Source organism: Paramisgurnus dabryanus, chromosome 15, assembly GCF_030506205.2.
Source record: "Paramisgurnus dabryanus chromosome 15, PD_genome_1.1, whole genome shotgun sequence".
Lineage (NCBI taxonomy): Eukaryota > Metazoa > Chordata > Actinopteri > Cypriniformes > Cobitidae > Paramisgurnus > Paramisgurnus dabryanus.
The window spans coordinates 22,225,255-22,251,808 of NC_133351.1; the positions used below are offsets into that span (position 1 = coordinate 22,225,255).

The following is a 26,554-nucleotide window of genomic DNA, read 5'->3' on the forward strand; positions in this document are numbered from 1 at the left end:
TTAGCTTTACTATTTGACAAACTTAATAGTATAATATGATTTTTGTTATTAATACATATAAGAGAACCAATAAACATCTTAAAATAGTTTCGAGTTTTACTTTAAGGTATATTTAAATTTAAAGAACAAAGGAAACTTTACAACAAGATGCCATTCAATTTACATTCAAATGCAACAAAACAGTTTGGCATTGACCCAAAAAGACAAGTTAACAAAACAAACTACACAAATTATTTTTGTATTTTTTTATTTTTAATGGACAAATAAACAAAAAACACAGCTTAAACTTGAAAAAAATATATCAATAAAGCTATTTGTTTATTCCAGAGAACTGTAAGAATTACAACAAACTATATTTATCAAATATAATTTGATAAATATTTTCCATTTATTCTTACTGACATGGTTTTAAGATATCGTCACAAATAATTCTTATACTGTTTTGTAGTTTTTTCATCTTTGTTTATTTGGCCACCATTTTGTTTATAAATTTAAATGGAATGGAACGCTTTGAGTCTCAAACACCTTTATTCTTTCGGTCATCCTTGTTATTTTAAAACCCTAACAAAGTCCAAATTCACAAAACTTCTCCATCTTTTAACATTATCCCTGAAATTCACCCCTCCCTGAAAAAAAAAAATCATTAAAGGGGGGAAAAAACAAGGCTCATTCCAAACACATATACACCATATTTTACAGAACTCCAATACATCAAACGGTGACACCACCAATTGGAAAAGATCTTTCAAATAGTCATATACAGAAGAAGGATATGAGATATCATTAACTGATATGGAATCTGCAAAAAAGTTTTAATGCCATCATTCTACCAGGTAATGAGAAAACTAAGAGGGCCAATATGGAGGGCCAAAATGCAACACATATGTTTATGCTTACCTAGGGCAGACTGCAAAAACATACAAAAATAAAAACAACAAAAACTAAAAATATAAAATTATGTAAAACAAGCTTTTCATTTTCACATTTTTTAATAATTTAGTAGCAGGCGATTTTGAGCAAAAAAAAAAAAAGAATGTGGTTTAGCAAAACTGTAAAGAAAAGGTGGCTTCTAACCTTGTAATTTTTTTGTTATGATAATATCAGTTTCTCTGCTTTGAAAGGATTCTCCAGTGTTTTAACAGTAATACATGGCATAAACACTGACCCCCTGAATCAAGGTAGTCCATAGCATGTAAAAGTTTAAGCTTTATAGAATGTCAAAGATTCCTTTTAGAAAATGATGTCAACATCAGGGAGAGATTAAACCGCATAGATAATGGGGTGGAGACCCTTTAAAGTTCTTTTAGTGGGCAGAGAGACGTCTCTGGACTGCATATGACTGATGGAGTTGGTAAGGACAATGGTTTCAAATGGTTTGTCTCGCCTCTTCACTGTGACTCTTATAACTCATCATGTTCCTCCACATCTGAATCAACGTCTTCTGCATCCTCAAGATCATCTGATTCATCATCATCATCTTCTCCTGCTGGTGCCCCACCTTCCTTTCCTCCGCTCTCCAAAAATTTAGTAAATCCATCTAGTGTTCTCTCACCATTGTAGTCGATTACTTTATGATCATCACCAGCGGGGAAGAACTTCAGAGTAGGGAAACTATGCACTTTGACCGCTTCAATCTCATTGGCTGTGGAGTCCATCTTAGCTACAATGACATCAGGGTTGTCTTTGAATTTTTCACCCAACTGATCCCAAATGGGGGTCAGCTGCTTACAGTGACCACACCATGGGGCATAAAACTCCACAAAAACATTCTTGGCAGGGTTGAAAGCAATCTCTTCAAAATTCTTGCCTACCAAGACTTTGACGGGGTTTTTATCCCAGTCTTCAGGAATGTCCTGACTCATCAGATGTGCCTTTAGTTTGCCCTCGGTAAAGTCTTTGCAAAAGGCAATAATGTTCTCTGCGGTGATGTCAGAGGTTTTTGGTTTGTATTTGGTCATTTCTTCTTCCAGGGTAATAAGTCGGATTGCTGGGCACTCTTCCTTCTTCAGACCGAAAAACTCTAAGATTCTCTGGTTATCATCCACGTCACTATCAATAAAGATGAAGAGAATTTTGCCTTTGAAACCTTCTGAGGCCTTCTTAAATTGGTCCATCTTGTCCTGGAAGTCTTTGGCTGTTTTGGGCACAAACATCAGGATATGGGACTTTATTTCCCCTCCAAAGATTTTAGGAGCGGTCTGCTCTGTAAACTCAATGACCAAAGGAAGCTGATTTTCCTTGATGAAGGTCAAGAGGTTTTCTGTGCTGAGCTCTCCATCAAATGTGTTGCGACCCTCATCAAACTTCTTAAAAAGTACAACACCATCCTTGGCCATTTCAAACTTTGTAAAAACAGAATCATCTGAGGTGATGCCGAAGGGGATGTCGTCCACAGCCTCTGCGGCTTTAATGAAGGCCTTGGCACTTTCTGACTCAACATCTTTAAAAAAGCCAACGACTACAACCTCGTTATCAGCAATAAGAGACTCTGCTTGTGTGATATCACTTAATGTAGCAGCTGCAGGACCGGTTCGCTTTTTCAGCCAGTTCACGATGTCATCAGCTTGTCGGCCAGCAGAATACTCTTTGGGGTTACTTTTCTCTCCTCCCTTGAAGAACTTGATGGTAGGATATCCTCGCACACCAAACTCTTGAGCAAGTTCAGATTCCTCTGTGGCATCTACTTTACCTAGTCTGACGTCGGAACTTTCAGATTTCAGTATGCCTGCCGCTTTTGCATATTCTGGGGCCAGAGCTTTGCAGTGGCCACACCAAGGTGCATAAAACTCAACGAGGATATTTGGATAAGTTTTGAGCGCCTCCTCGAAGTTACTTTTCTTTAGTACGAGTACATCCTCCTCCACCGATATTTCAGCCGTGCAAACAGCGGCCAGTGCGCACAAAATCCACAACTTGGACATCTTAGCTAACCTCCGAGCCAAAAAATGCAGTCGAACCGTAATAATACAAACAAAAACTGCTAACGTAGTTGATTTGCTTACGATTCTAGTAGTTCTTACTAACGCTAAGATTCTGCTGTTTGCCACTAATGACGTGGCAGCATATGTATGAAAGGAAAAGTGTTTCCGCGCATGCGCATTTAAGAGGACCAAAGCTGTTCGTGTTGACTTGTGAGTGGACGGCGGCTTCTTCCTCTTTTGTGGGTTTACTGCCGGGTTGCAAACCAACTGTAAAGGTGCATACCGCCACCTGCTGTGCTTAAGTGTGACAATGACAACCTGGTTAAATTCTATTAAATACACGGTGTTTTTAAGAACCTCATTATTGTTATTATTAACGAGTGGACGGCTCATCTCCTCATACTTTTTTTTGTAGGTAACCATATTTACGCTGTATGCCACGTCATCAAAACGCGACACAGGCGGGGTGTTTCTGTTCAAATGAAATAGAAGCCGGTGAAGTGCAGGGGGGCGGCAAAGCGGCTCTGAAAATATGGAGAAAGTTTTGTGTGATGTTCACGGTAAGTACTGCGTGCTGCGTGTCACGTACGCAAAAATTGAAATGTGTTATTTTAAACTCAAGACGTGGTCTCTGTGTTATCCAGGCACTACGTGTTTGCTCAAGACTGGTGTAAAGGAAGGGCCGAGTAAAGGCAAAAGCTTTTATGTTTGTACTGCGCGTGACCCAGCACCCTGCGATTTTGCTCTGGCTGCAGAGTGAGTGTGCACGTGCTTAAACATTTACACCTTCACGAATCACACGCACACACAGTCATGTTGATGTCTGTCTGGTGGTTATATCTGATGATGACACATTTAAAGTAGTTGCTGGTTTCTTTTTATTGCCCAGCATTCCCCCATCTCACTGCCTTCAGCATGAGGACTCTATGGTTGAACTCCAAACACTAATATACAGTGAAAATCAAGACAAATGCAGGTATGAAACATAGTGTTTACCAGGTGATATATATTTTAATATTGGTAATGATCACTTAAGACAGTGATGATTTTAAAATGTAACATTCATCAGGTTGTTTTATCGCTGCACACTCGGAAAAACAAGGGGACAGAAGTGGTGTGGTGGTGTTCCCTGGAAAGAGGTACACACACGTAACATAAAATAAGAGTACTTACACCTATAATGTACTATATTATAGTTTAAAATGTTTTATATATCAATAACGTGTGTTCTTGCAGAAAGACCCCGAGAAAAGGACTGACTTATCAGAAGAAAATCAAACCTCCATCCTCCCTCCAGTTAGAAATCCTTTCAAAACAACACAATGCAGGAAAGATCAAGAAAGTAAATTGCATAAAGATGTTAAAACGGACAATAAACACCTTAACACTGAAGATCATGCAAATACTGAAAATGAGGGAGGAAATGCCAACAAAACAGAGGTTAAAAAGGATAGCAAGAATGGACCTGAAGGTCAATGTGATTTGAATGGAGAGAGGGAACACTCTCCCATAGTTTCAGATTCCTGGAGGGACAAAAAGCTCCCTGCAGGGATGAAGATAAAGAAGAGAGTGTCTGATGATGAGAGACGAGGGCAGAGAGCGGAAGACAAAAAGTGCCCTGAAAGTCCAGACAGTGTGGACGATAGTGCGAGGGTTCAAAACCTAGCAGAGAAATTGAGTGAATCCTGTAGCGTCAAAGACAAGCAGAAGCATAAGTCTACAGAAACGGTCGTCTCTCCTCAAAGCCCTTCAAAGAGCTCCTCTGGCCGTGATAAGAAAACTGCAGTAGAGAATAAACCAAAAGACAGCGTCGTTCCAAACAAGCAAAGCTCTTCTAAATCCAAATCAGATATGAGTCACACTACCTTGAGCTCCACATCCCAAGAAATCCCAGTTACTGAAAAGCCAACCGCAGTTAGTGTTCAAAAAACAGAAACAAACCAGAAGGACCAGAAAAAGATTGTGAGCTCTCCATTTGGTCAGTGGAGTGATGGTGATGACGATGATGTTCAGCTGGTGTCGGTACAGCCTGGTCCTCAAAAGAGTGCGCAGACTCCACTTGCACCTGTTCAAAAATCACTTACCTCTTACCCCGGGTTCCAGCCTGCTACTAAAGTCCAGGCTCAATCTGAGGACCCCATGACCCTCCACAGCCATCTCACATCCCAGCTCAAGCAGAAGAAGGTCTCTACCTTTATTGCTTTTTTATTAAATAAAACCTATAATAGAGCTGCAGAATATTGCAGTAACTTACTGGATGCCACAATATGCAATACAATAATGTTTGTAAAACCATCCAGTTATTGTAGACCATTGCAGTATGTGAATTGCAATATACGATAGCTAGATGAAAATCTAATATGTCAAGATTATCATGAAATAACTAACAGTTTTTTTACCCCTCTATATTTTTTGTATCCATTACATATTTGTGTCCTAGGCTACTCTATCAGTGGTGAATGTATCTGCTCTGCCAGATAAAGGGGAGCGTTTAAAGAGTCAGGTGAAGGAGCTGGAAGAGGCTCTGGAGTCTCTGAGTCTGACCCCAGCTTCTCTGTCTGGTAAATTTGATTATTTCTACAAGGCAGGTGTCACGTGGCATGTTTAGGCAAAACTTGCAATAACAAGTGAGTGAGATTTCATCCAGGGATTTTGCTGTGTGGCATGATTTTTATTTTTTAGTCTAATAATAGCCATAAATTATTAAATTATTGGGAGTAAGAACTAATATAAACTTTGTCATCATAAATTGTTTTATACATGAGGAGGAGGGAACCACATTAACTTCCAGATTTATCTATTCGCAACCCAAACCCTAAAGTTTATTTTACAACCAATATCCAGTATCTTTATTGACAGCATTTAGTCAAGTTTACTGAACCGAAAGTGCTGTTGGAGTGCTAATCACTTTGTGTGTAACCATGACAGATGAAATTCATGTCAAACAGTGCTTCATAAAAAACATTATTACAAAAGATTGTGCCTTTATACTAACAGAGATTGACAGTGCATTCACTTTATATATTAAAGGAATAGTCTACCCTTTTGCCATATTAAACTATGTTATTACCTCAACCTAGACGAATTAATACATACCTATCTTTTTTCAATGCGTGCATTGTACAGCGCGTTGTGAATGTGTTAGCATTTAGCCTAGACCCATTCATTCCTATGGAACCAAAAAAGTTTTATTTTGTGGCACCATACTTACTAGTATAACTCCTCATGTAACAGTCTTTAAATAGGGAAAACACGGAAGTGTTTGGTGGCTTCCCTGTTTGGTACCATAGGAATGAATGGGTCTAGGCTAAATGCTAACACATTCACGACGCGCGTTTAATATGGCAAAAGGGTAGGCTATTCCTTTAACTACAGTTTTGCAGCACAGTGCCACTGTGTAGCTGTAACAGGTTAATACAGGCATCAATAATGCTTGCACAAGCCGTGTGTGCTTTATAATCTCAACATAAAGAAATCCTTATCATTTTATTATAGAGTCTCAGGATAAAGACAGAAAAGAGGCAGAACAGAAACCCACACCCAGCCAGTACAATCCCTTCAGCCGACCTGGAGGCACCATCTTCTTGCCCACAGCTTCAGCCCCTGTGTTACAGGGATCCTCTGGTGGCTCACTGGGGATGAACCTGAGCCAGGGCTACTCGCAAATGTTTAGCGGTATGGATCTTAATTTCATTCTGCAAATTGATTTGTGTCCATTTTATTTGCAAATGTAAGAAAGGATGGTTTGACTGGCTGTGTATGCAGCAAATGCTCAGGGCCAGGGCTTTTATGGAGGCAGGATGACTGAGAACAGAATGCTGGCTGTACGCAATGCCACCACTGAGGCTATTGATCATCTGCACAACTCGCTGGAGTCGTGCCCATCAGAGGACACAGAGGCACAGGATCCCAAGGGAATCAAGGCAAGTCGGTCTACTTATCTCACAATGAAAATAGGAATTGAAGAGCTCAGATGCAAAATCCTTGTACTTTTGACATGTTTTTTTGTAAATAATTTTTTTTATCAGGCTCTTAATGGATTGGGCCAACAGACTATTTTCTGTATGGCTTGAGGACAGGATTAAGTGGATTTGAAGTGAAAGTATTTAATGAGCTTTCGGTTAACATCTCAATTTTGAATGAGGCGCTGTTTAGCATTTGCATCTGAGCTCCTCAATTGTTAAAATGATGCCATTACAGGGTATACCTGATGTGCAGGTGTAGTGACTGTACATGGTGGTCTCATCTCTTAAGGTGAACCTGTTGCCACATCAGAGGAAAGCTCTGGCCTGGCTGCTGTGGAGAGAGACACAGAAGCCTTGTGGAGGAATTCTGGGTAATACTCATATGACACTATTTATTACCAGAGATTGTAAACTTTAAAATCTGAGATTCGGCCAGTTTAGTACACTTAAGTTTCTATTAAACTTTTATTTTTCTTAAGCTGATGACATGGGTCTGGGAAAGACCCTCACTATGATCGCTCTCATTTTGGCTCAGAAGAAGAAAGATGAAAAAATGGAGGAATGGATCTCTAAAAATGGTACTTATTTATTGCCCACATTCTCTTATGTTATGCTTTTTAGCGTTATGCTTTTTTGCCTGCGTGTTTTTATGATTCTCTCTTAGATGCACCCTGGGTTAGTTCACCCAGACCAGTAATGAAAATTCTGTCATTATTTACCCTCATATCGTTCCAAAGCCGTAATACTTTAGTTTAGTTCATCTTCGGAACATAATTAAGTCCCTTTTCGAGCCCCGGCTAGGGCAGGTGGCCTTCCTGTGTGGAGTTTCTGCATGTTCTCCCTGTGTCAGCGTGGGTTTACTCCGAGTACTCCGGTTTCCTCCCACAGGCCAAAAACACACATTGGAGATACCAAATTGTCCCTATCCCAACTTGTGTATGAATCAACATGTCTGAATAAAACTTGTGTATGGATTACCTGGTTCTCGCTATGAATATAGCCATAGATGCTGGAATGGGGTTAAGAAAAAAAGGAAGAAGAACAAGAACATAATTAAGATACTTGTGAAGAAATTTGTGAGGTTTCTGACCCCAATTAGACGACAGCAAATCTGAAACCGTCAAAGCCCAGATATGTAGTAAAGACCATAGATATAGTATATATACATAGATAGATCATTCGACCGCTCTATGTATAAGATTCCTTTGCCATTTTTCAAGGAGTTGACATCACTCACAGTTTTCCATGATACCACAACACTAGGCAACCTCTGGTTCGTAAACCTTGCAGATTCCCGAATATATTATATTCCCGAGAGAAATAGGCATACCTTTCATAGCATAATAGTACAGGTTTTTAAACTAAAGAAATTTTTAATGTTGTGTTAGCAAACACTTTCATCTTGTGTGTATCGTGTTGGTTTAACAATTGAGATGTTCGGATCAACAACATTTAATCAAACATGGGTATAACTATGGTTGCGAGGACACAGTCAGCTTGCTCTCGTGTGTTCATGGACCGTCACACGACAGGGTTGCCAGATTTAATTTAAATAGCAACACTTTATTTTCATATATTCAATAATCTTGCCTTAATATTGACAGCTGATAAACAAAACCCTGGCTTCAACTTTTAATCCAAATTAAATGACACATAAATATATATGTATATATCTATGTTAAAGACATCGCTTCATGAAATGAAGGTGGGCATGGACTATTTTAATGATGTCTTTACTACCTTATGGACTTTAACAATTTTAAGTTGCATTGCTGTCTATGGGTGGCTTCAGAAAGATTATTATCAGGTTAACTAACCATTAGAGCCAACGTGTGTATAATGATTTACCATCCTCAGATTCGTCCCTAGTGGCTTCACAGGGGACTTTGATCATCTGTCCTGCTTCTCTGGTGCATCACTGGAAGAAAGAGATTGACAGGCGTGTGAAGAGCAGTCGCCTCAGTGTGTGCTTGTACCATGGCCCCAACCGACAGAGGAGTGCGAGCGTGTAGGGTGCACTTGTATACACCCACACACCAAATATATAAGTGTTATATCAGTAACACTTTGCAGTTGGGTTGTATTTATTATCATTAGTTAATGAGTTGGCTAACATTAATAATGAACAACACTTCAACATCATTTATTAATTTCAGTTCATGTTAAGTTCAGCTTTGACTAATACATTTTAATTCAGATTGCTCCAAGCCAGTATCTCTTACTCTTTATTTATTGATGATAAATATGATTTACATTAAGGCATTTATCTAAAGCATCTCATAAAAGTGAGGAAAAACCATAGTGATTTGTCTTAGGACATCAGTTACTGTTTGGATAGCTAACATGAATCTTTAAACATTGTCAAGTAGTTCAAATGCTTGCATGTGCATGCTTTCATGTCATAGTTTATTACATACTTTTATAACCGATACCTTGTATTCTTCATTAATCTCTTCTTTTTTTCTCACCGACCTCTTCACCAGCCTTGCCGAGCATGATGTGGTGATCACCACATACAGTCTGGTTTCTAAGGAGATCCCTGTTCAGAAGGAGGATGCAGAGAAACCCTCTCAGGATTCTGATCGTGTGGTATGAACTGACCTTGACTTTTGATCATTTAATTGACAGATTTGACTAGATTTAGATTTATTTTTGTTTGTTTTTGTAGACCTCAGACCTGCCTCCCCTCATGCGTGTCGCCTGGGCACGCGTGATTCTCGATGAGGCCCACAACATTAAAAACCCAAAAGTCCAGACTTCCATGGCGGTGTGTAAGCTGCGGGCCCTGGCCCGATGGGCTGTCACTGGAACTCCCATTCAAAACAACCTGCTGGATATGTATTCACTGTTAAAGTATGATCACACTGCTAACTCAAGACACATCATACGTATAATATAAAATGCCACTGTCCTTTTCACTTCCTGTCAGAGGTGGAGCTTCCTTTTGTAATGTAGCGTATGAGTAAATTGGTAAATTACTAAAAGGTAAATTAATAATAGCAAATGTTTTTATCCCATGCAGGTTCCTGAGATGTTCTCCATTTGATGAGTATAAGCTTTGGAAAGCTCAGGTAGATAATGGCTCAAAGAGAGGAGGAGAGAGATTGAACATTCTCACCAGAACACTGCTGCTTCGTAGGACCAAAGACCAGCAGGACTCTTCTGGCAAACCACTGGTATACACACCGTCCCCCTCGTGTCTGCATACTTTAAAATAGACCTCATTAACACATGCCTAGGCTAAAAGTAAATTAAAACCTTTGTGCTGATGTTGTAGGTGTCTCTGCCTGATCGCACATGTGAGGTCCACAGATTGAAGTTGTCTGAAGATGAGCAGGCTGTATATGATGTTGTGTTTGCACAATCCAGGTATACTGTGATCCAATTTCTTATATTTATTAGATTTTTTAAATCTTGTACGCATGATGTCACATGGAAATCCTTCTTGTCTTGCACCTGTAAAGGTCAACACTTCAGAACTATCTTAAGAGACATGAAGGAGGGGACACTAAAAAAGGGGACAATTGTAACCCTTTTGACAAAGGTAAGTGTGTTCGGTAATACCACCAAGTTAGTTTGGACACAAAAATCAGATTACAGATTATGATTTTCTTAAAATAAGACTTTAAAGACCCCTGATGTTGACAATTTCTATTGAAACAGGAAGTTATGGTGGGACATATTAAGTGGCTCCTCACCCTTTTTAAATAGCTACTAGCATTTAGTTTTGATTTGACTTTAAAGGTAGGATCTTCCTGTAAGGATTTTGTAGGAATGTTAATTTATGATTTAGGGATGTATCTAATGAACAGCTGTTTTGTGTCTGTGTCTCAGTTGCTCGGGAGTTTGGGATGTCTCAGCAGAGCTCGCTGTCTTCATCCCAGCAGCCTCAGGCCTCCAGCACCATCCACATCCTCTCACTTCTGCTGAGACTTCGACAGTGTTGCTGTCATCCGTCTCTGCTCAAAAAGGTGATGCTCCCCCTGTCACATGTACATTCACTAACAGACACCAAGGGGTATGGGTTCGGCTGCTTGACATTAGGCACTGCTATTAGTTGCAGTGATGTCATCTGGAGGCAATATATCTGCAGTGATGTTTATATGGACTAAATGGCTCTAATGCAAGTTTTTGGTAGTTTTTTTAGTTGAAGATCTGAAGCCATGTTGATTCTTATAGAGCAAATAGGTGATCTAACAGATACAATATGTGTGTTTGACAGACCCTGGATCAGTCGGAGCTGCAGGGGGATGGTGTCACTCTGTCTCTTGAAGAGCAGCTGTGTGCTTTATCTCTGTCTGAGACCTCAGATTCAGACCAGAAAGACATGGTCTCACTGAATGGTACCCGCTTTAGATCAGAGCTCTTCCAGGAGAGTCTTGAAAGCACAAAGGTGACGGATCACACACGCACTGTTGTGTTTAAAGCCTCTGTAGTATAAATGCATGGCATGTACAATCTGAGTATACCTGAGCTATTTGAGATTTCGGTGATGATGTTTTTTTAATTATTGTAGATATCGGCCATTTTGACTGAGTTGAGAGTTATTAGAAAGAAAGATCAGAAAAGGTATGTTAACCTAATGTGTAGTTTATATAAATTATTAATACACTTTAGGAAAAACTTTTAAAGCATCAAATTACATCATATACTCACTCACCCTCATGTTTTTCTTATGACAATCTTCTGTGGAATATAAATGTACTTTTTCCAATATTTTAAGTTTTCTGACGCTAAATGATAGCTTTATTAATTTGCTATTGGTAATCTTTCCTTCTGCTAAAGTTCTGTAATGCACTGCAATAATTGTTTGGGCAATGGCAACCCAACCCAAAACTCATTGTTTTCTCATTTGACCTTGGTTTGCAGTGTGATAGTGTCTCAGTGGACCAGTATGCTGCACATTGTTGCTGTTCACTTGAAGAAGATGGGCATAAGCTTTGCAGTAATCGATGGCACAGTTAATCCTAAACGTAGAATAGACCTGGTCGAGGAGTTCAACACTAACCCCAAAGGGCCGCAGGTATGTGCTCACGTTGAGGTCACAGTGTGTTATGTAAGGGATACAGTCTTGTTCAAAATAATAGCAGTACAATGTGACTAACCAGAAAAATCAAGGTTTTTAGTATATTTTTATTGCTACGTGGCAAACAAGCTACCAGTAGGTTCAGTAGATTCTCAGAAAACAAACAAGACCCAGCATTCATGATATGCACGCTCTTAAGGCTGTGCAATTGGGCAATTAGTTGAATTAGTTGAAAGGGGTGTGTTCAAAAAAATAGCAGTGTGGCATTCAATAACTAAGGTCATCAATTTTGTGAAGAAACAGGTGTGAATCAGGTGGCCCCTATTTAAGGATGAAGCCAACACTTGTTGAACATGCATTTGAAAGCTGAGGAAAATGGGTCGTTCAAGACATTGTTCAGAAGAACAGCGTACTTTGATTAAAAAGTTGAATATAGGGGAAAACCTATAAAGAGGTGCAAAAAATGATAGGCTGTTCAGCTAAAATGATCTCCAATGCCTTAAAATGGAGAGCAAAACCAGAGAGACGTGGAAGAAAACGGAAGACAACCATCAAAATGGATAGAAGAATAACCAGAATGGCAAAGGCTCAGCCAATGATCACCTCCAGGATGATCAAAGACAGTCTGGAGTTACCTGTAAGTACTGTGACAGTTAGAAGACGTCTGTGTGAAGCTAATCTATTTTCAAGAATCCCCCGCAAAGTCCCTCTGTTAAAAAAAAGAACACATCAACTGGCTTAAAGAGAAATGGAGGAACATTTTGTGGACTGATGAGAGTAAAATTGTTCTTTTTGGGTCCAAGGGCCACAGGCAGTTTGTGAGACGACCCCCAAACTCTGAATTCAAGCCACAGTACACAGTGAAGACAGTGAAGCATGGAGCATGATATGGGCATGTTTCTCCTACTATGGTGTTGGGCCTATTTATCGCATACCAGGGATCATGGATCAGTTTGCATATGTTAAAATACTTGAAGAGGTCATGTTGCCCTATGCTGAAGAGGACATGCCCTTGAAATGGTTGTTTCAACAAGACAATGACCCAAAACACACTAGTAAACGGGCAAAGTCTTGGTTCCAAACCAACAAAATTAATGTTATGGAGTGGCTAGCCCAATCTCCAGACCTTAATCCAATTGAGAACTTGTGGGGTGATATCAAAAATGCTGTTTCTGAAGCAAAACCAAGAAATGTGAATGAATTGTTAAAGAATCATGGAGTGGAATAACAGCTGAGAGGTGCCACAAGTTGGTTGACTCCATGCCACACAGATGTCAAGCAGTTTTAAAAAACTGTGGTCATACAACTAAATATTAGTTTAGTGATTCACAGGATTGCTAAATCCCAGAAAAAAAATGTTTGTACAAAATAGTTTTGAGTTTGTACAGTCAAAGGTAGACACTGCTATTTTTTTGAACACACCCCTTTCAACTAATTGCCCAAATGCACAGCCTTAAGAGCGTGCATATCATGAATGCTGGGTCTTGTTTGTTTTCTGAGAATCTACTGAACCTACTGGTAACTTGTTTGCCATGTAGCAATAAAAAATATACTAAAAACCTTGATTATTCTGGTTAGTCACATTGTACTGCTATTATTTTGAACAAGACTGTATGTATAGGCAGGCGGTTGTTATCGCAGAAATAAGCCCTGACAGTGTGATCAGGACTGAAAGGGCTTATTTAAAGGAATAGTCCATTTTCTTAAAAGAAAAATCCAGATAGTTTACTCACCGTTCAGTCGAGAAGAAATTTTTTGTTTTTGTTTGTTTTTTGAGGAAAACATTGCAGGATTTTTCTCATTTTAATGGACTTTAATGGACACCAACACTTAACACTTAACTCAACACGTAACAGTTTTTTTTCAATGGAGTTTCAAAGGACTATAAATGAACCCAAACGAGGCATAAGGGTCTTATCTAGCGAAGCGATTTTCATTTTTGACAAGAAAAATAACAAATATACACTTTTAAACCACACCTTCTCGTCTAGATCCGGTCCAGCGCGACCTAACATAAATGCGTAGTGACGTAGGGAGGTCACGTGTTACATATATAAAACGCACATTTGCAGACCATTTGTAAACAATAAATTGACACAAAGACATTAATTAGTATCATTCCACATACAACAACGTAGGAACGGTCCTCTTTCTCAACACTTGTAAACACTGGGGCGGAGTTTCGCGTTCGTCCTCTGTGACCTCTTGACGTATTGTGTGAGGTCACGCTGACACTTTCAGGACTGGATCTAGACGATAAATTGTGGTTTAAAAGTGTATATTTGTTATTTTTATGGTCAAAAATGAAAATCGTTTCACCAGATAAGACCCTTATGACTCGTTTGGGAATGTTTATAGTCCTTTGAAACTCCGTTGATAAAAAACTGTTACGTGTTGAGTTAAGTGTTGGTGTCTATTAAAGTCCATTAAAATGAGAAAAATCCTGCAATGTTTTCCTCAAAAAACATAATTTCTTCTCGACTGAACAAAGAAAGACATCAACATTTTGGATGACATGGTGGTGAGTAAATTATCTGGATTTTTCTTTTAAGAAAATTGACTATTCCTTTAAGCAATATCGCTTGAGTAGGAGTATGTATGATATAGCTCTTTATTACACGGCTCTCTGGAATGCTTGATTCTGATTGGTCAGTTGAGACATTTGCAGGTTCGTTCTTTTCAAATAATAACCGCTCCAAAGTAATAACGCATAGCCGGTACTACTTGTACGAGTGAAATCGCTCCGCGCCAATAAAGATCAATAAAGATTACTGTTTGGCGCCATCTTGTGACAAACACTGGACAACCACGACAAGACACAGACAGCTTACTGAGACTGAACTTGACAAAATAGAGCATGACAGCTACGAAGCCAACACACAAAAAATACAGAATGGGCATTAAAACTTCTCAAAGACTGGTTAAAAGAGAAAAAATGGAGACAGACAAGTATGAAGCAGAGGATCTTAATAAGGTATTACGATCATTTTATGCATCTGTGCAAAGTTTCGCGGAAGGATAAAAATGTAAATTTAAAACAAATATGCATATTCATGTCCGGTTTTTTTCTTATGTGACAATTTTTGCTTCGCGTCGGGTCCTGATCACACTGTCGGGACTTATTTCCCGATAACTACCGGCTGCCTCTACATTATCCCTTACATATCATCACAGCTGTGACGGCCAAGTGCCTGAGGCAGGTACGCGTGTGCATGTGTACCTGGTAATTATCACGGTAATTATCAATTGTCCCCACAAAGACAGGAATACCAGTAAATTTGTGACCTCATGGGGACATTTTGAGGTTCCCATGAGGAAACAAGCTTATAAATCAAACAGAATGATGTTTATTGAAAATAAACTGGCTGCCTGTATCCTACTTATTACTTGACTATTATTTACCTCATAAGTAAGGTAAGGAACATGCATGAAAACCGGTTTATTTTTGGTTTTAAGACGTTTAAATGTCACAAACACATTGTGTGTCTGAACAGAAATCGTCGGGTTAGGAAAACTTTACAGAAATGAACACGGCACAGAAACTTTTAAAACAGCAGAAAGGTACCTTTTATTCTTTATTTTAACTGCAGCTCAAAAACGTGCTCCTGCACCGCAGCCCAACTTCCACACACCCATCAGCAGGGGGCGGCAATCACACAACATTGGTCCAATCACAAAAATTTTCTCTCACATGAACCAATTAACATTCTTATGTCTCTATGGCAACAAAGTAAGATATTGCTTAAAGTTATTTTAATAGTAAGAACATTACCATATACTTAATAATAATAATAATAATAATAACATTGTTTTGGTGTATAACACCACACACACTATTATGTTGAATCATTTGTAAATATAATATATGTCTTTTAATAACATACATGACATTCAATTTTTGTGTAATATTAAGCTGTACCTGTGAAAATAATATACAGCATTCTAATATTTATAACTTGATTCATGTTGAATATTTGCAATCTTAAAAAAATAATTACATGCTTTTCCTATTAAAATGTATAAACACTGGACTCTGAATAGACTGATAAATTTGTGTTGCAGGTGATGCTGGTGTCTTTGTGTGCTGGAGGTGTAGGCCTCAATCTCATTGGAGGAAATCATCTTTTTCTTATCGACATGCATTGGTGAGCTACTTTGCAGGTCTTTAGAAGATCTTAATAAACTCTGTGAATCAATAAAAGTGTTACCATACCAGTGTTTTGAGTCAAAGGTTTAATAACCAGGAAACACTGTGGATAAATATGTCTGCTTGCGTGAATGTTAACTAAAGACAGCTTAAATTTGAGAGCTCACTTTTGGGTGATTATATACACAACTTGTGCTTCATTCACAGGAACCCAGCACTTGAGGATCAGGCATGTGATCGTATTTACAGGGTGGGACAACACAGGGATGTTACAATACATAGGTACGGAGTTGCTCTTGCTTGTAGTCAGTGATAGACATTTGATTACACACACACACACATAAGCAAATTAATTCATACTGTTAAGAAAGATTAGTGGTTCGACTAATGTACAAGATACAGGCAAAATATTGTCCATGAAGATTAAGAGTCAAAAAAGCAGCTAATGCAAATCACAATCTAAATGATTAGTTGGCCAAATATTAGCTTCACATATGCAGAAGTCTAGTTTAAATCAGGTTATTTCAGCACATTTAAGTTACATTATTTGTCGTTTAGTTTTTTTAATAGACTAACATGCATAAGAGCTCAGGTGCAAAACCAGTAAGTGCCACTTTAATCAGAAATGAGATGATGAGATTGACCAAATGCTCTCTGCACTTATACGACAATTTGAGCTAGCTTACTCAGTCTGTTACTCAAAATGTTAACTTTGTATCTGCAAATAACTGAGATGAATGAGAAAACCACAGGCAGGAGAGATGAAGTGATGTTATAATTAAAGATGTTTATTAAATAATATGTTAAGTCAATGCTAACTTCAGCTTTGTCGATGGTCTGACTAACTTTGTCGACTAGAAGCAGATTTAGCAGGTGGTATTATACCAAACACAGACAGTGGAAATGTACTGTTCACAACATTCTCCTGATGTTAACTCCTTCCCTGCCATTGACAAGTTTGTTAAGCAAACAAATTTGTCAATTTAACTTTATTGAAATTTTTAAGTGACATTTGTGAAAATAAGGAGTTTCATTTACTGATTAATAATCTTTTCAAGTCAAATTACCGTACCTAAAAACAAGAGCCTGAAAAAAGCTAATTCACAAAAAATCATTTCAGATACACTCAGAGGGTTTTGCATCTGAACTTTTCATATATAGACCAGTGTAAAAACACATGTCAGTGCTTTATGGACTATATAGGGGAATACTGTAAATTAACATAAATGGTTTTAATTTATATTTGACTCTTAACAAATAATGCATCCTGATTTTATCTTTTCACATTTAAATTTAATACACGGTATATGTTTTACATCTGTCTTGTGATAATGATAATGTGGTTGAATCTCCCACAGGTTTGTGTGTGAAGGATCAGTGGAGGATAAGATCTCCTCTCTACAGGAGAAGAAGAAAGAGCTGGCAAGGACGGTCCTGTCTGGAACTGGATCATCATTCACTAAGCTGTCTCTAGCAGATCTCAGGGTCATCTTTGGTGTGTGATGTGTATATTTTAGAAAACGAAATATTAGTCCGCACTCTCAGCATGATTGTATTTGTTGTCATTTGTTTTTTTATCAGTGTACTGTATGAAAAATGAAATGTTTTCAAATGTTGCATATTTATTCTAAATAAATATAATGTTACGAGATCTGTCTGTTATTTACAAATTGCATCAATAACTCAGCAACACGTTTAAGTAAGCAATGAATGTATTTATTATACCCATTCAGCAATTAAAGCAACTGTCGTGTGTTGATAAGCACTATATATATTTTTTTGTATATCTTGTAAACACATTGTATAGCTTTGTTAAAGTGTTTATAGATGTTCAAGGTAATATTTCATGTCTGAGCAACAGACTTTTATTTTGATAGCCGGGCAGAATCAAAGCCAACGCGTATGCAAGAAAATAATTCCACTATTACATTTTGAGTTGTTACGATCAAGCTTCGTATTATTTTTACATGAATGCAAAAATACTCGGAGTTGTCTTGCAATGCGCGATTGTACATTGTGTATAATATATTCAGATGATGATTTATTGTCTCATATACCCGTAACGACACTTCAAAAGGACCCTTGGTAAACATACTGTACTCTTACTGATATTAACGTCTGGCAGATTTACTGGACGTATATGATCATGATATGGGTAAGTCCTGTTTTCGCTCTGCTTTTAAATGACGCTTTAATTATTGACAGTAAAAGTCAACATCAAGAGAGCGCGGTCAGATTCAGTAAATCAAATGTATTGTTATCATTGTATGACCACGCCCAGTGTTTAAATAAATTACTGCTTATGTATGAAATTAGAGTCGCATTTGTTATATCTTTGGATAGCATACATGATGTGATGGAGGCTGATGTGTAATGTATAACCTGCTCTCATTGCAGATAAAACGTGGACCGTTACGTAGTTACTGCGCCAATAAATATTTTCATTAATATTGACGCGTTAATCTTCGATAACTAACCCAGCATTCGTCAAATATAAGAAATGGTCACAAATATTAATCCAAAAAAACTTTTTTTTATGATTTACAGCTCTTTACGCAATTATTGATATGTTTAATATATTTACCGTGCATGTGAAACATATCAGGGGTTGAAATCAAACTTAACGTTATGTGTTAAAAATCTTTTAATATGAAGGTGGGTCATAAAAAATATAGTGGCAATATAAAGTTTAATTATTCAAATTGTATTATAATTTTATAAATGCAGTTATTTAAAGTTAAGGCTTTTGATTTGATCAAACTTTTTTAACATCAGTTAATTGAAAAACAACAAGGTCGCATTGTATACATTGCATAAAATTTAATAACAGCATATCAAACTGTGACATAGATACATAAAATAGATTTTTTTTATAAATGAAATGTTATTTTACTAAATCCGGTATCCGAGTAGCATGGTCATGTAATCCAACCAATCAGCGCTAAGAGCTATAGCGTCCTTCACCTCTGTCCTATGACCGTTTTTGGAGCATCCCTCCTCCACCCATCACCTCACTCTCCCCTGTCATCTCTCCCAGGGGGAGTACTTGGGTTCGGGTTAAATTTCCGAGCTTCGCAGCTGCCCTCTTGGAAAGCATGCCAAATATGCTTCATTACCATATTTAATTAAATGTTAAAGCGAAATCGCGAATTATAATAACACATAAAAAATCTAATATTGTAATTAAATTATGCAAATCAGTTAATTTTGTCTTTATAATAAATTTAAAGGACCCTTTTTCATTGGGTGATGATGACCATAAATGGCTTTTGTATCATTTTTTGTATAACCAACCTAAACACAAGTAATGCTATCTAAAGCAATATCTTTCACTTTAGGGTTGTTAAAAAGATGATCTTATGGTTCATTCCGTGATGTCCCACTCTTCCAAGCCTCGATCCCACCCTTGTGGTCTTTGTGACAAGTCTACTGCCCAGGAATCAACAGTCAACAGGCACCAGCGAGGGCATGGTGAAGAGAAACCCTACAAATGCCCATACTGCAACAAAAGTTTTAGCCATTCTTCTGGTTTGGTTCTGCATAAACGGACCCATGCTGCGGAGAAGCCTCATACCTGCCGTATTTGCAGCAAGACATTCATTTCCTCTTCTCATCTGACGCTCCACATGCGCTCACACACCGGAGAGAGGAAGTACAAATGTGGCGTATGCTCAAAAATGTTCATGCAGTCGTCCCAACTTATGTGTCACAAGGCCATCCACTCAGGCGAGAAACCATTCAAATGTCCAGACTGCAACAAGTGCTTTGGCCGAGCCTCACACTTGAAAACCCATCAGAGGCTGCACACGGGTGAAAAGCCTTTTAAGTGTACACAGTGTGATAAAGCTTTTATACAAAAAGCCGGACTTGTAGTTCACATGCGTCTGCACACAGGCGAGAGGCCTTTTAAATGCGAAAAGTGTGGGAAGGGCTTCCGCACATCAACTCACCTGCTGAACCATCAGGCTCTGGAGTTAAGTGAGAGCAGGTACGTCTGTGCCACGTGCGAAAAAGGCTTCAGGTCAATGTCAATGTTAAAACAACATGAAAAAAGCCACCAGACGCTCTGCTGTAGCGTGTGCTCGGGAGCCTTCGCACAATCCTCATATCTGCAGCTGAAACTGCACATACGCAACGGAGAGCATCTCTACCATTGCAAGGTGTGCAACAAGACATTTATAAAGATGTCCACCTTCGAGAAACACTGCGTAAAGCACCAGATGCAGACAGATGAAGGAGAGGCCGAGTGCGAAGAAGAGAAAGCTGGGGATGATCCCCTATTTCAGCCTTTTGTCACAGATTCCTCAACATCCTCAAAATCAGAAGTCAACACACGTTCCAAAACAAGAGCAAAAATTAGGAGTAAAATGGAAAACTGACTGTAATACATTTTATCATTTAAACAAAAAAATGCTGTTTATATGCTTAAACACATAAGTGTCGATCTGTTTATAATTGCATTAAATAATGAAAAGCTGTTTGCACACAAAAGACTTATAAGTCATACAGCATAGGGTTGGGTAAAAAAATAATGCTTCTGTTGATTTGGATCAACCTTCAATTTAACAATATTGATTTGGGAAATCTTGAATAATTTTTTAAAGGGGGTCGCACACTGGGTGTGCACATTAAACGGCGAGAGATTAAAGGAATATTCCATTTTCATAAAAGAAAAATCCTGATAATTTACTCACCACCATGTCATCCAAAATGTTGATGTCTTTCTTTGTTCAGTCGAGAAGAAATTATTTTTTTTGAGGAAAACATTGCAAGATTTTTCTCATTTTAATGGACTTTAATAGAGCCCAACATTTAATACTTAACTCAACATAAGGGTCTTATCTAGCAAAACGATTGTAATTTTTGACAATAAAAATAACAAATATACACTTTTAAAGCACAACTTCTCGTCTAAATCCGGTCCAGCGCGACCTAACGTAAATGCGTAGTGACGTAGGGAGGTCACGTGTTACATATATAAAACGCACATTTGCGGACCATTGTAAACAATAAACTGACACAAAGACATTAATTAGTATCAGTTGACATACAACAACGTAGGAACAGTCCTTGTTCTCAACACTTGTAAACACTGGGGCGGAGTTTCGCGTTCGTCCTCTGTGACCTCTTGACGTCATGACGTATTGTGTGGGCTCACGTTGGCGCATCACGACCGGTTTTAAACGAGAAGTTGTGCTTTAAAAGTGTATATTTGTTATTTTTATTGTCAAAAATGACAATCGTTTTGCTAGATAAGACCCTTATGCCTCATTTGGGATCATTTAGAGTCCTTTGAAACTCCGTTGAAAAAAACTGTTAAGTGTTGAGTTAAGTATTAAATGTTGGTGTCCATTAAAATGAGAAAAATCCTGCAATGTTTTCCTCAAAAAACATAATTTCTTCTCGACTGAACAAAGAAAGACATCAACATTTTGGATGACATGGTGGTGAGTAAATTATCTGGATTTTTCTTTTAAGAAAATGGAATATTCCTTTAAGCAGACAGAGTCTACTTCAAGATGAAAAATATGCATGTTTATCTTTAGCCATTTGGGACCAATATGATGTTATTTAATGTAAAACGATGTAAGTGGCACTCTGTGGTGCGGCAGGGAGTTAATTTGCCCCATCAGTGTGAGTACATTCATAGAAAATAATATGTTTGATTTTTAGATACGCTGCGCTTCTCGCCCAGTGTGCGACCCCCTTTACTACAGAGGATGTGAATATTATCTGTACTTTGCATCTTATCCTGAAGATGTCGCCATATTTCAAATTGCTACACTTTAAACAAAACAAGATTCAAGTTTGATGTGGGCAAGCCTTTTATGTTCAGTTGCAATGATGTAAAGATGAGGCAAAATAAACAGATATTGAATCAAATCAAAAACATTGATATTGAATCGAATCACCAAATTGGTCGCAATATTTCAGCTTCATCATATTCAGATATAATAGTTGGAAAATTCAAATACCATGGATGTCAGTGTTTACCATAATTTATTAAAATATCATCTTTTGTGTTAAACAGGATATAAATCTTCATGTGGGTTTAAAACAACATGAGGATGAGTAAATAATGACAGATTTTTATTTTTGGGTGAAGTATCCCTTTAAGTGTGCACATCTCGGTTTAAAAGAGTAAAACCTTGCAATGTTTGTACACACTAGCTAAAAATGTTATGTTTGTGTTCCCTTGTGATTAATTTATATGCATCTTTTAGTGGTAAAAACTTTTATTGTTGTGCTTGTAGGATTGTTTGGGTGTCTGCGACATAAATAAACACAACATGCTTAAAAAGAGAAGCTGTATTTGTACTGAAACTGTGGTAGTAGCAGCCTACTGTAGCAGCAGCATGTAGGCTGTCAATCATAGAAGTGGGCATGACACCAAGCCAGGCCGACTGCTCTTAAAGGGGAAGCACAGACCAATTAAATCAGAGGATGAAAAACAGGTTGGAAAATGGTCATAAATGACTTACATTTCTATATTTTTTGACAAACAAAACATCAGGGAACATAAAATAATAATAACAACAACAAAAATAAAACGCATGTCATGACCCCTTTGAAAATGTGAGATTTGTGGTAAATTAAGTTTTGTGTATTCATGTTTATATAAATGCAACGAGAGTTCAAGGCTGTGTTTATTATAAACAAAGTTCCTGCCAAGGTCACCTCCACATTGGAAATGTCTTTGTCTGAACCTGTAAAAATATTTAAATGACAATTAAAATGTAAAGAAAAAGCCCTTTAATAAATGAAAGGATGAAGCCCTCCTTCCAAAGAAAGGTTACTCACCCTAGAATCTTCTGTGCCATTTATGGTCCATGAAAATGTAATCGACAAGTGACGTCTCCAGATGGGATTTCTCTGCAGACGTATGGAGCCCACGATCACATCTTCTTCCCCAACTGTCACTGGTGTATCCAACATAAAGAGAGTCTGTTTCCAGTGTGTGATCCTGTAAAAACATTAATAAAGGCTCTGTTTAATGTAACATGTTAACATTAAAGCATTATATGTTATATATAGAACTTGCAATTACATCTGTCATTGATTTTTTAACGGTGCCAAAGAATGCATTGAAACAATATGTTAAATTCTTCTCTGATATCTACATGTAAAGAATGTGACTTTGTTACATAACAAAGTTGAGCTCAAAGCAGTTCAGTTCAGTAGCTCACATTAAGTAAACAGACCTTATATGTTTGAGCCTGTATCGAATAAAAGATACAGATTTGGAGGAACAACCAATTGTTCGGAGATTGGAAATTGATGTTTCTGAGTGGTAAGTTTATTTGTGTTTTTTTTTTTCGGTATGCACCTTTAAAGCATAACTGTAACATCAATTGTAGAACTTCAGCCTAAATGCTAGCATATAGCATTAACTAGCATCTAGCACTAACTCAACAGTCAAACTTTTTTTAGCATTGTAAAAACATTGTAATTAATTGAATGTGTCATTTTATTTTGGGGCGTACCCCAACGTCTGTCAGGCTGTAATGTAACAGTCAGTGTTATGTTTATAAGGAGGAACAATAGTGTTTGAGGCTCACGATATGTCTTTTAAATTCTATGGCACCTTTAAATATGCTACGCTGTCTGTTTCCAAAATGCCATACTCTGAATATGGGCCTGTGTTTAACTCCAGTGACGGTCCATCCTCTTCTAAACTCTGGAAATGTGCACTGAACCAGACTGTGAAGCCATGCAACGTGCCTGACTTCTCGATAATAAAACTAAACTCTCCTTTGAGCCTCTAAACAGAAGTGGGAAAAAAAAATCAATGTAATCTTTTAAGAGTTTTTTGTGCATTCATATTACTGATTTCATTTAATCTAGATTCTAGCTTTACCTCCAAGTCTGAGACCTGCATCGTGCCCATATCAAGAGTGATAACATCAGATGGAGTGGACAAGCAGTCTTCGGGTAAAAGATGATGTCCAAACTTAGGCTTGGAGAGAAACTCTTTTTGTGCAAGTGGGCTGCAATACATTAATGCAGAGTTAGTTTAACATAAAGTACAGTTTAAGAGCAAGTACAAGTTTTGGTGATTAATGTTATGGTTAAAATATGCAAATGAAATGACATTTAAAACAATAAAAAAACACATGGCATATTTTCAAAGTTTTGACAGGAGAGTCAGATTTTTTTAACAAACATTATACACTGCATCATTAATTGGAACGTATAATTGCAAATAGGTCCACACAGGTTTCTGGAAACATGTTCTTACACAAAAACAGTAAAAAAGGCCGAAAGACTTAAATACTAAAATATTTAAGAAAATATGTTAAATATTCAATATGAAAGTCCTCACTGTAGACAACTGAAGTCTAATCCATATGGCTGCTCCCAGAACTCCATTTTTTGCCTGTAGTCAGAGAAGGCCTGGCATGGGATGACCGTCAGGCAGGCGGAGGACGGCCACATCATTCCACCTTCCTTCAGCCACCGATCACGTGCCAGCAACACCGACTCCACCATGAACTCAAACTGACATCCAAAAAAATATATGATTTTTTTGTGCTCCTAATATGTGCTCCTGTTTAAGTTCAGTGGTAGAGCAAAAGGTCATGGGTTAAAATCCACGGAACACACACTAATAAAATGTATAGCTTGTGATGCACTGTAAATCTCTGTGGATAAAAGCGTCTGCCAAATATATAAAAGTAATGTAAATGTAATAGGATAAAGTATGGGCAGTTAAGTTATAAGTCGCCTCTGGGCAGTTATTTTAGTCATGCAACAGTAAAGTCCTATGTACTTTGATATGGGGGGCAGTTATCTCTAAAATCATGTGCTAAAATCAGAATTAAACAACATATTTCTGACCAACAATTAAACCTGAGATCAACTTTTGTATCTTATGCTCAAATTGTGCTAAAAACACCTGTATTCGAGGTCATTTCATCTACTGCGCACAGGTTGGCAAGCGCCTCGTGCGACTTTGTATAGAGCCCCTCCCTCAGAGAATCGTCAGTCTTTATCGATTGCAGGACTTCTGTCACCAGAGAGGCCATATTGAGCGTTGCATTGTCCCCTATTCATAGTAATAGGAGTGCTCAATCTTGTTATATCCAATATTTTTGGTAAGGATAACCACTCTGTGATACAAAGGTGACATTAATTATCATTCATTTAATGTATGTTCTGTTATGTCTTGATACCAGAAGACAGTTGCCCATCCACTCTGACACAAGAACATCAACTTTCCCAGGGAGGGTGAGATTTTCAGCTCGGTCCTGAAATACTTTTATAACCCCCTCACACCCGTTCTTTTTCACAAGTTCTTCTGTGTGTTCTGCTATCGAGCTGGCCTCCACAGCGTATACCTGCAGAAGAACACCAGTCACCATCTCATTCTAATAATACTAAAAATATATGTTATTCACAGACCGTCTGTTCCTCTTACCGCTGCAGGATGCGCTAAACGGGCACAAAAAAGGCTGATAACCCCTGTCCCACAGCCCAAATCCATGACCACCTTTCCTTTCAGGGCAGCACTATTGTTCAGGATCACCTGCCTGTACGTTTCTGTGCGGGGTTTATCTGACAGCATCTCCAAGTGTAGCCTCTGTGGACAGCAGATATATGGCACATTAATGTAAACAAATGAAGAATCCTAATCCTTTGAATTTCTCATAATGCACTCAACCACTTAATGATTTTAGATCCTTTCTTAACAATTTAGTACTTACTAATGTCCCATAATTGCTGAAGTATTCGTCATCTTGCCAAGCATCTTCCACTTCTTCATCCTCAGTTTTTTGGCGTAAATAGCTAGATGGCACATAACCAAAGTGACCATGCAGTTCAGCCCACCACCAGTCTTCTGAATTCTTGTCATGGACCATTAATATGTTGCCCGCTAAGAAACTGAGCTGTATGTTAAAAAACAAAATCGAACATAAAAACATAACTCTTTAACCAACCAACAACTGTCTTGCATTAGCAAAAGCATTAAAGAGTATACAAGTTACTTTTTGCATTCTACAGAAAATATACTTTTATTGATTTTTAGATTTTTATCTGTGTCTGCCCATATGAACAGCATTATAAGTAGGTTAAAAAAATATTTACATTTTTACATGTTAATTTTTTTTATTAATATCAAAATGTTTTTTAAAAAAGTGCTATAAAAGTTTAACAATATATTTACTTGATTATAAACTATATCCAAAGTTTTGTAAACGTATTAAGTAGGCAGTCGCAGTTAAATCGCTGTTTATTTTGAAAGTCGATCATCATGCGCACGCATAAACAAAGACTTTTGACAGCACGTACCTGCTCATCACCATCAGCCTCAAAATCCGCGAGTGCGATAAACTCTTCTGCTTCGTTCCCCTCACTGCTTTCATCCTCAAGCATTTCAACTGCTCGAATGAATCTTGATATTCGTGTTTTTAAACAAATAACTTAAGATTCTGTAATATAACTGTGTAAAACAAATCTCTTCGGACTGACAGGAACCAAACTTTTTTCCCTTTTC

The 26,554-nt window shown here is 37.9% G+C and overlaps 4 protein-coding genes across 7 annotated transcripts; 2 read left to right on the top strand and 2 right to left on the bottom strand.

The window, feature by feature from the left end:
- Positions 1-230: 230 nt before the first annotated feature.
- p4hb (prolyl 4-hydroxylase, beta polypeptide) lies at positions 231-3,068 on the bottom strand. The gene has a single exon (XM_065249016.1). It carries the CDS (start codon positions 2,919-2,921, stop codon positions 1,401-1,403), a length of 1,521 nt encoding a protein of 506 aa, XP_065105088.1. The 5' UTR covers positions 2,922-3,068; the 3' UTR covers positions 231-1,400.
- A 7-nt stretch (positions 3,069-3,075) lies between these two features.
- On the top strand, positions 3,076-17,708 carry ttf2 (transcription termination factor, RNA polymerase II). Of its 2 annotated transcripts, XM_065249008.1 has the most exons (24): positions 3,076-3,196; positions 3,337-3,481; positions 3,566-3,677; positions 3,811-3,897; positions 3,991-4,060; positions 4,158-5,105; positions 5,362-5,482; positions 6,417-6,596; positions 6,687-6,844; positions 7,176-7,257; positions 7,366-7,464; positions 8,744-8,894; positions 9,370-9,475; positions 9,555-9,739; positions 9,909-10,062; positions 10,164-10,255; positions 10,351-10,430; positions 10,721-10,857; positions 11,109-11,279; positions 11,403-11,455; positions 11,756-11,909; positions 15,975-16,057; positions 16,267-16,341; positions 17,418-17,708. In XM_065249008.1, exons 2-24 carry the CDS (start codon positions 3,454-3,456, stop codon positions 17,560-17,562), a joined length of 3,471 nt encoding a protein of 1,156 aa, XP_065105080.1. In that variant the 5' UTR covers positions 3,076-3,196; positions 3,337-3,453; the 3' UTR covers positions 17,563-17,708. The 2 variants fall into 2 exon arrangements, with proteins under 2 accessions (XP_065105080.1, XP_073668125.1); XM_073812024.1 differs by lacking the exon at positions 3,076-3,196 and having other exon boundaries at positions 3,255-3,481.
- A 134-nt stretch (positions 17,709-17,842) lies between these two features.
- On the top strand, positions 17,843-20,774 carry LOC135782897 (uncharacterized). The gene is made up of 2 exons (XM_073812025.1): positions 17,843-18,214; positions 19,398-20,774. The coding sequence occupies exon 2, from the start codon at positions 19,419-19,421 to the stop codon at positions 20,436-20,438; it is 1,020 nt and encodes a 339-aa protein (XP_073668126.1). The 5' UTR covers positions 17,843-18,214; positions 19,398-19,418; the 3' UTR covers positions 20,439-20,774.
- A 1,579-nt stretch (positions 20,775-22,353) lies between these two features.
- On the bottom strand, positions 22,354-26,554 carry prmt2 (protein arginine methyltransferase 2). 3 transcript variants are annotated; one of them, XM_065249017.2, is made up of 9 exons: positions 26,350-26,554; positions 25,764-25,946; positions 25,478-25,639; positions 25,233-25,397; positions 24,383-24,558; positions 23,918-24,047; positions 23,685-23,821; positions 22,861-23,023; positions 22,354-22,766 (listed from the first exon to the last, which is right to left on the bottom strand). In XM_065249017.2, exons 1-9 carry the CDS (start codon positions 26,431-26,433, stop codon positions 22,734-22,736), a joined length of 1,233 nt encoding a protein of 410 aa, XP_065105089.1. In that variant the 5' UTR covers positions 26,434-26,554; the 3' UTR covers positions 22,354-22,733. The 3 variants fall into 3 exon arrangements, with proteins under 3 accessions (XP_065105089.1, XP_065105090.1, XP_073668077.1); XM_065249018.2 differs by lacking the exon at positions 23,685-23,821; XM_073811976.1 differs by lacking the exon at positions 22,354-22,766 and having other exon boundaries at positions 22,777-23,023.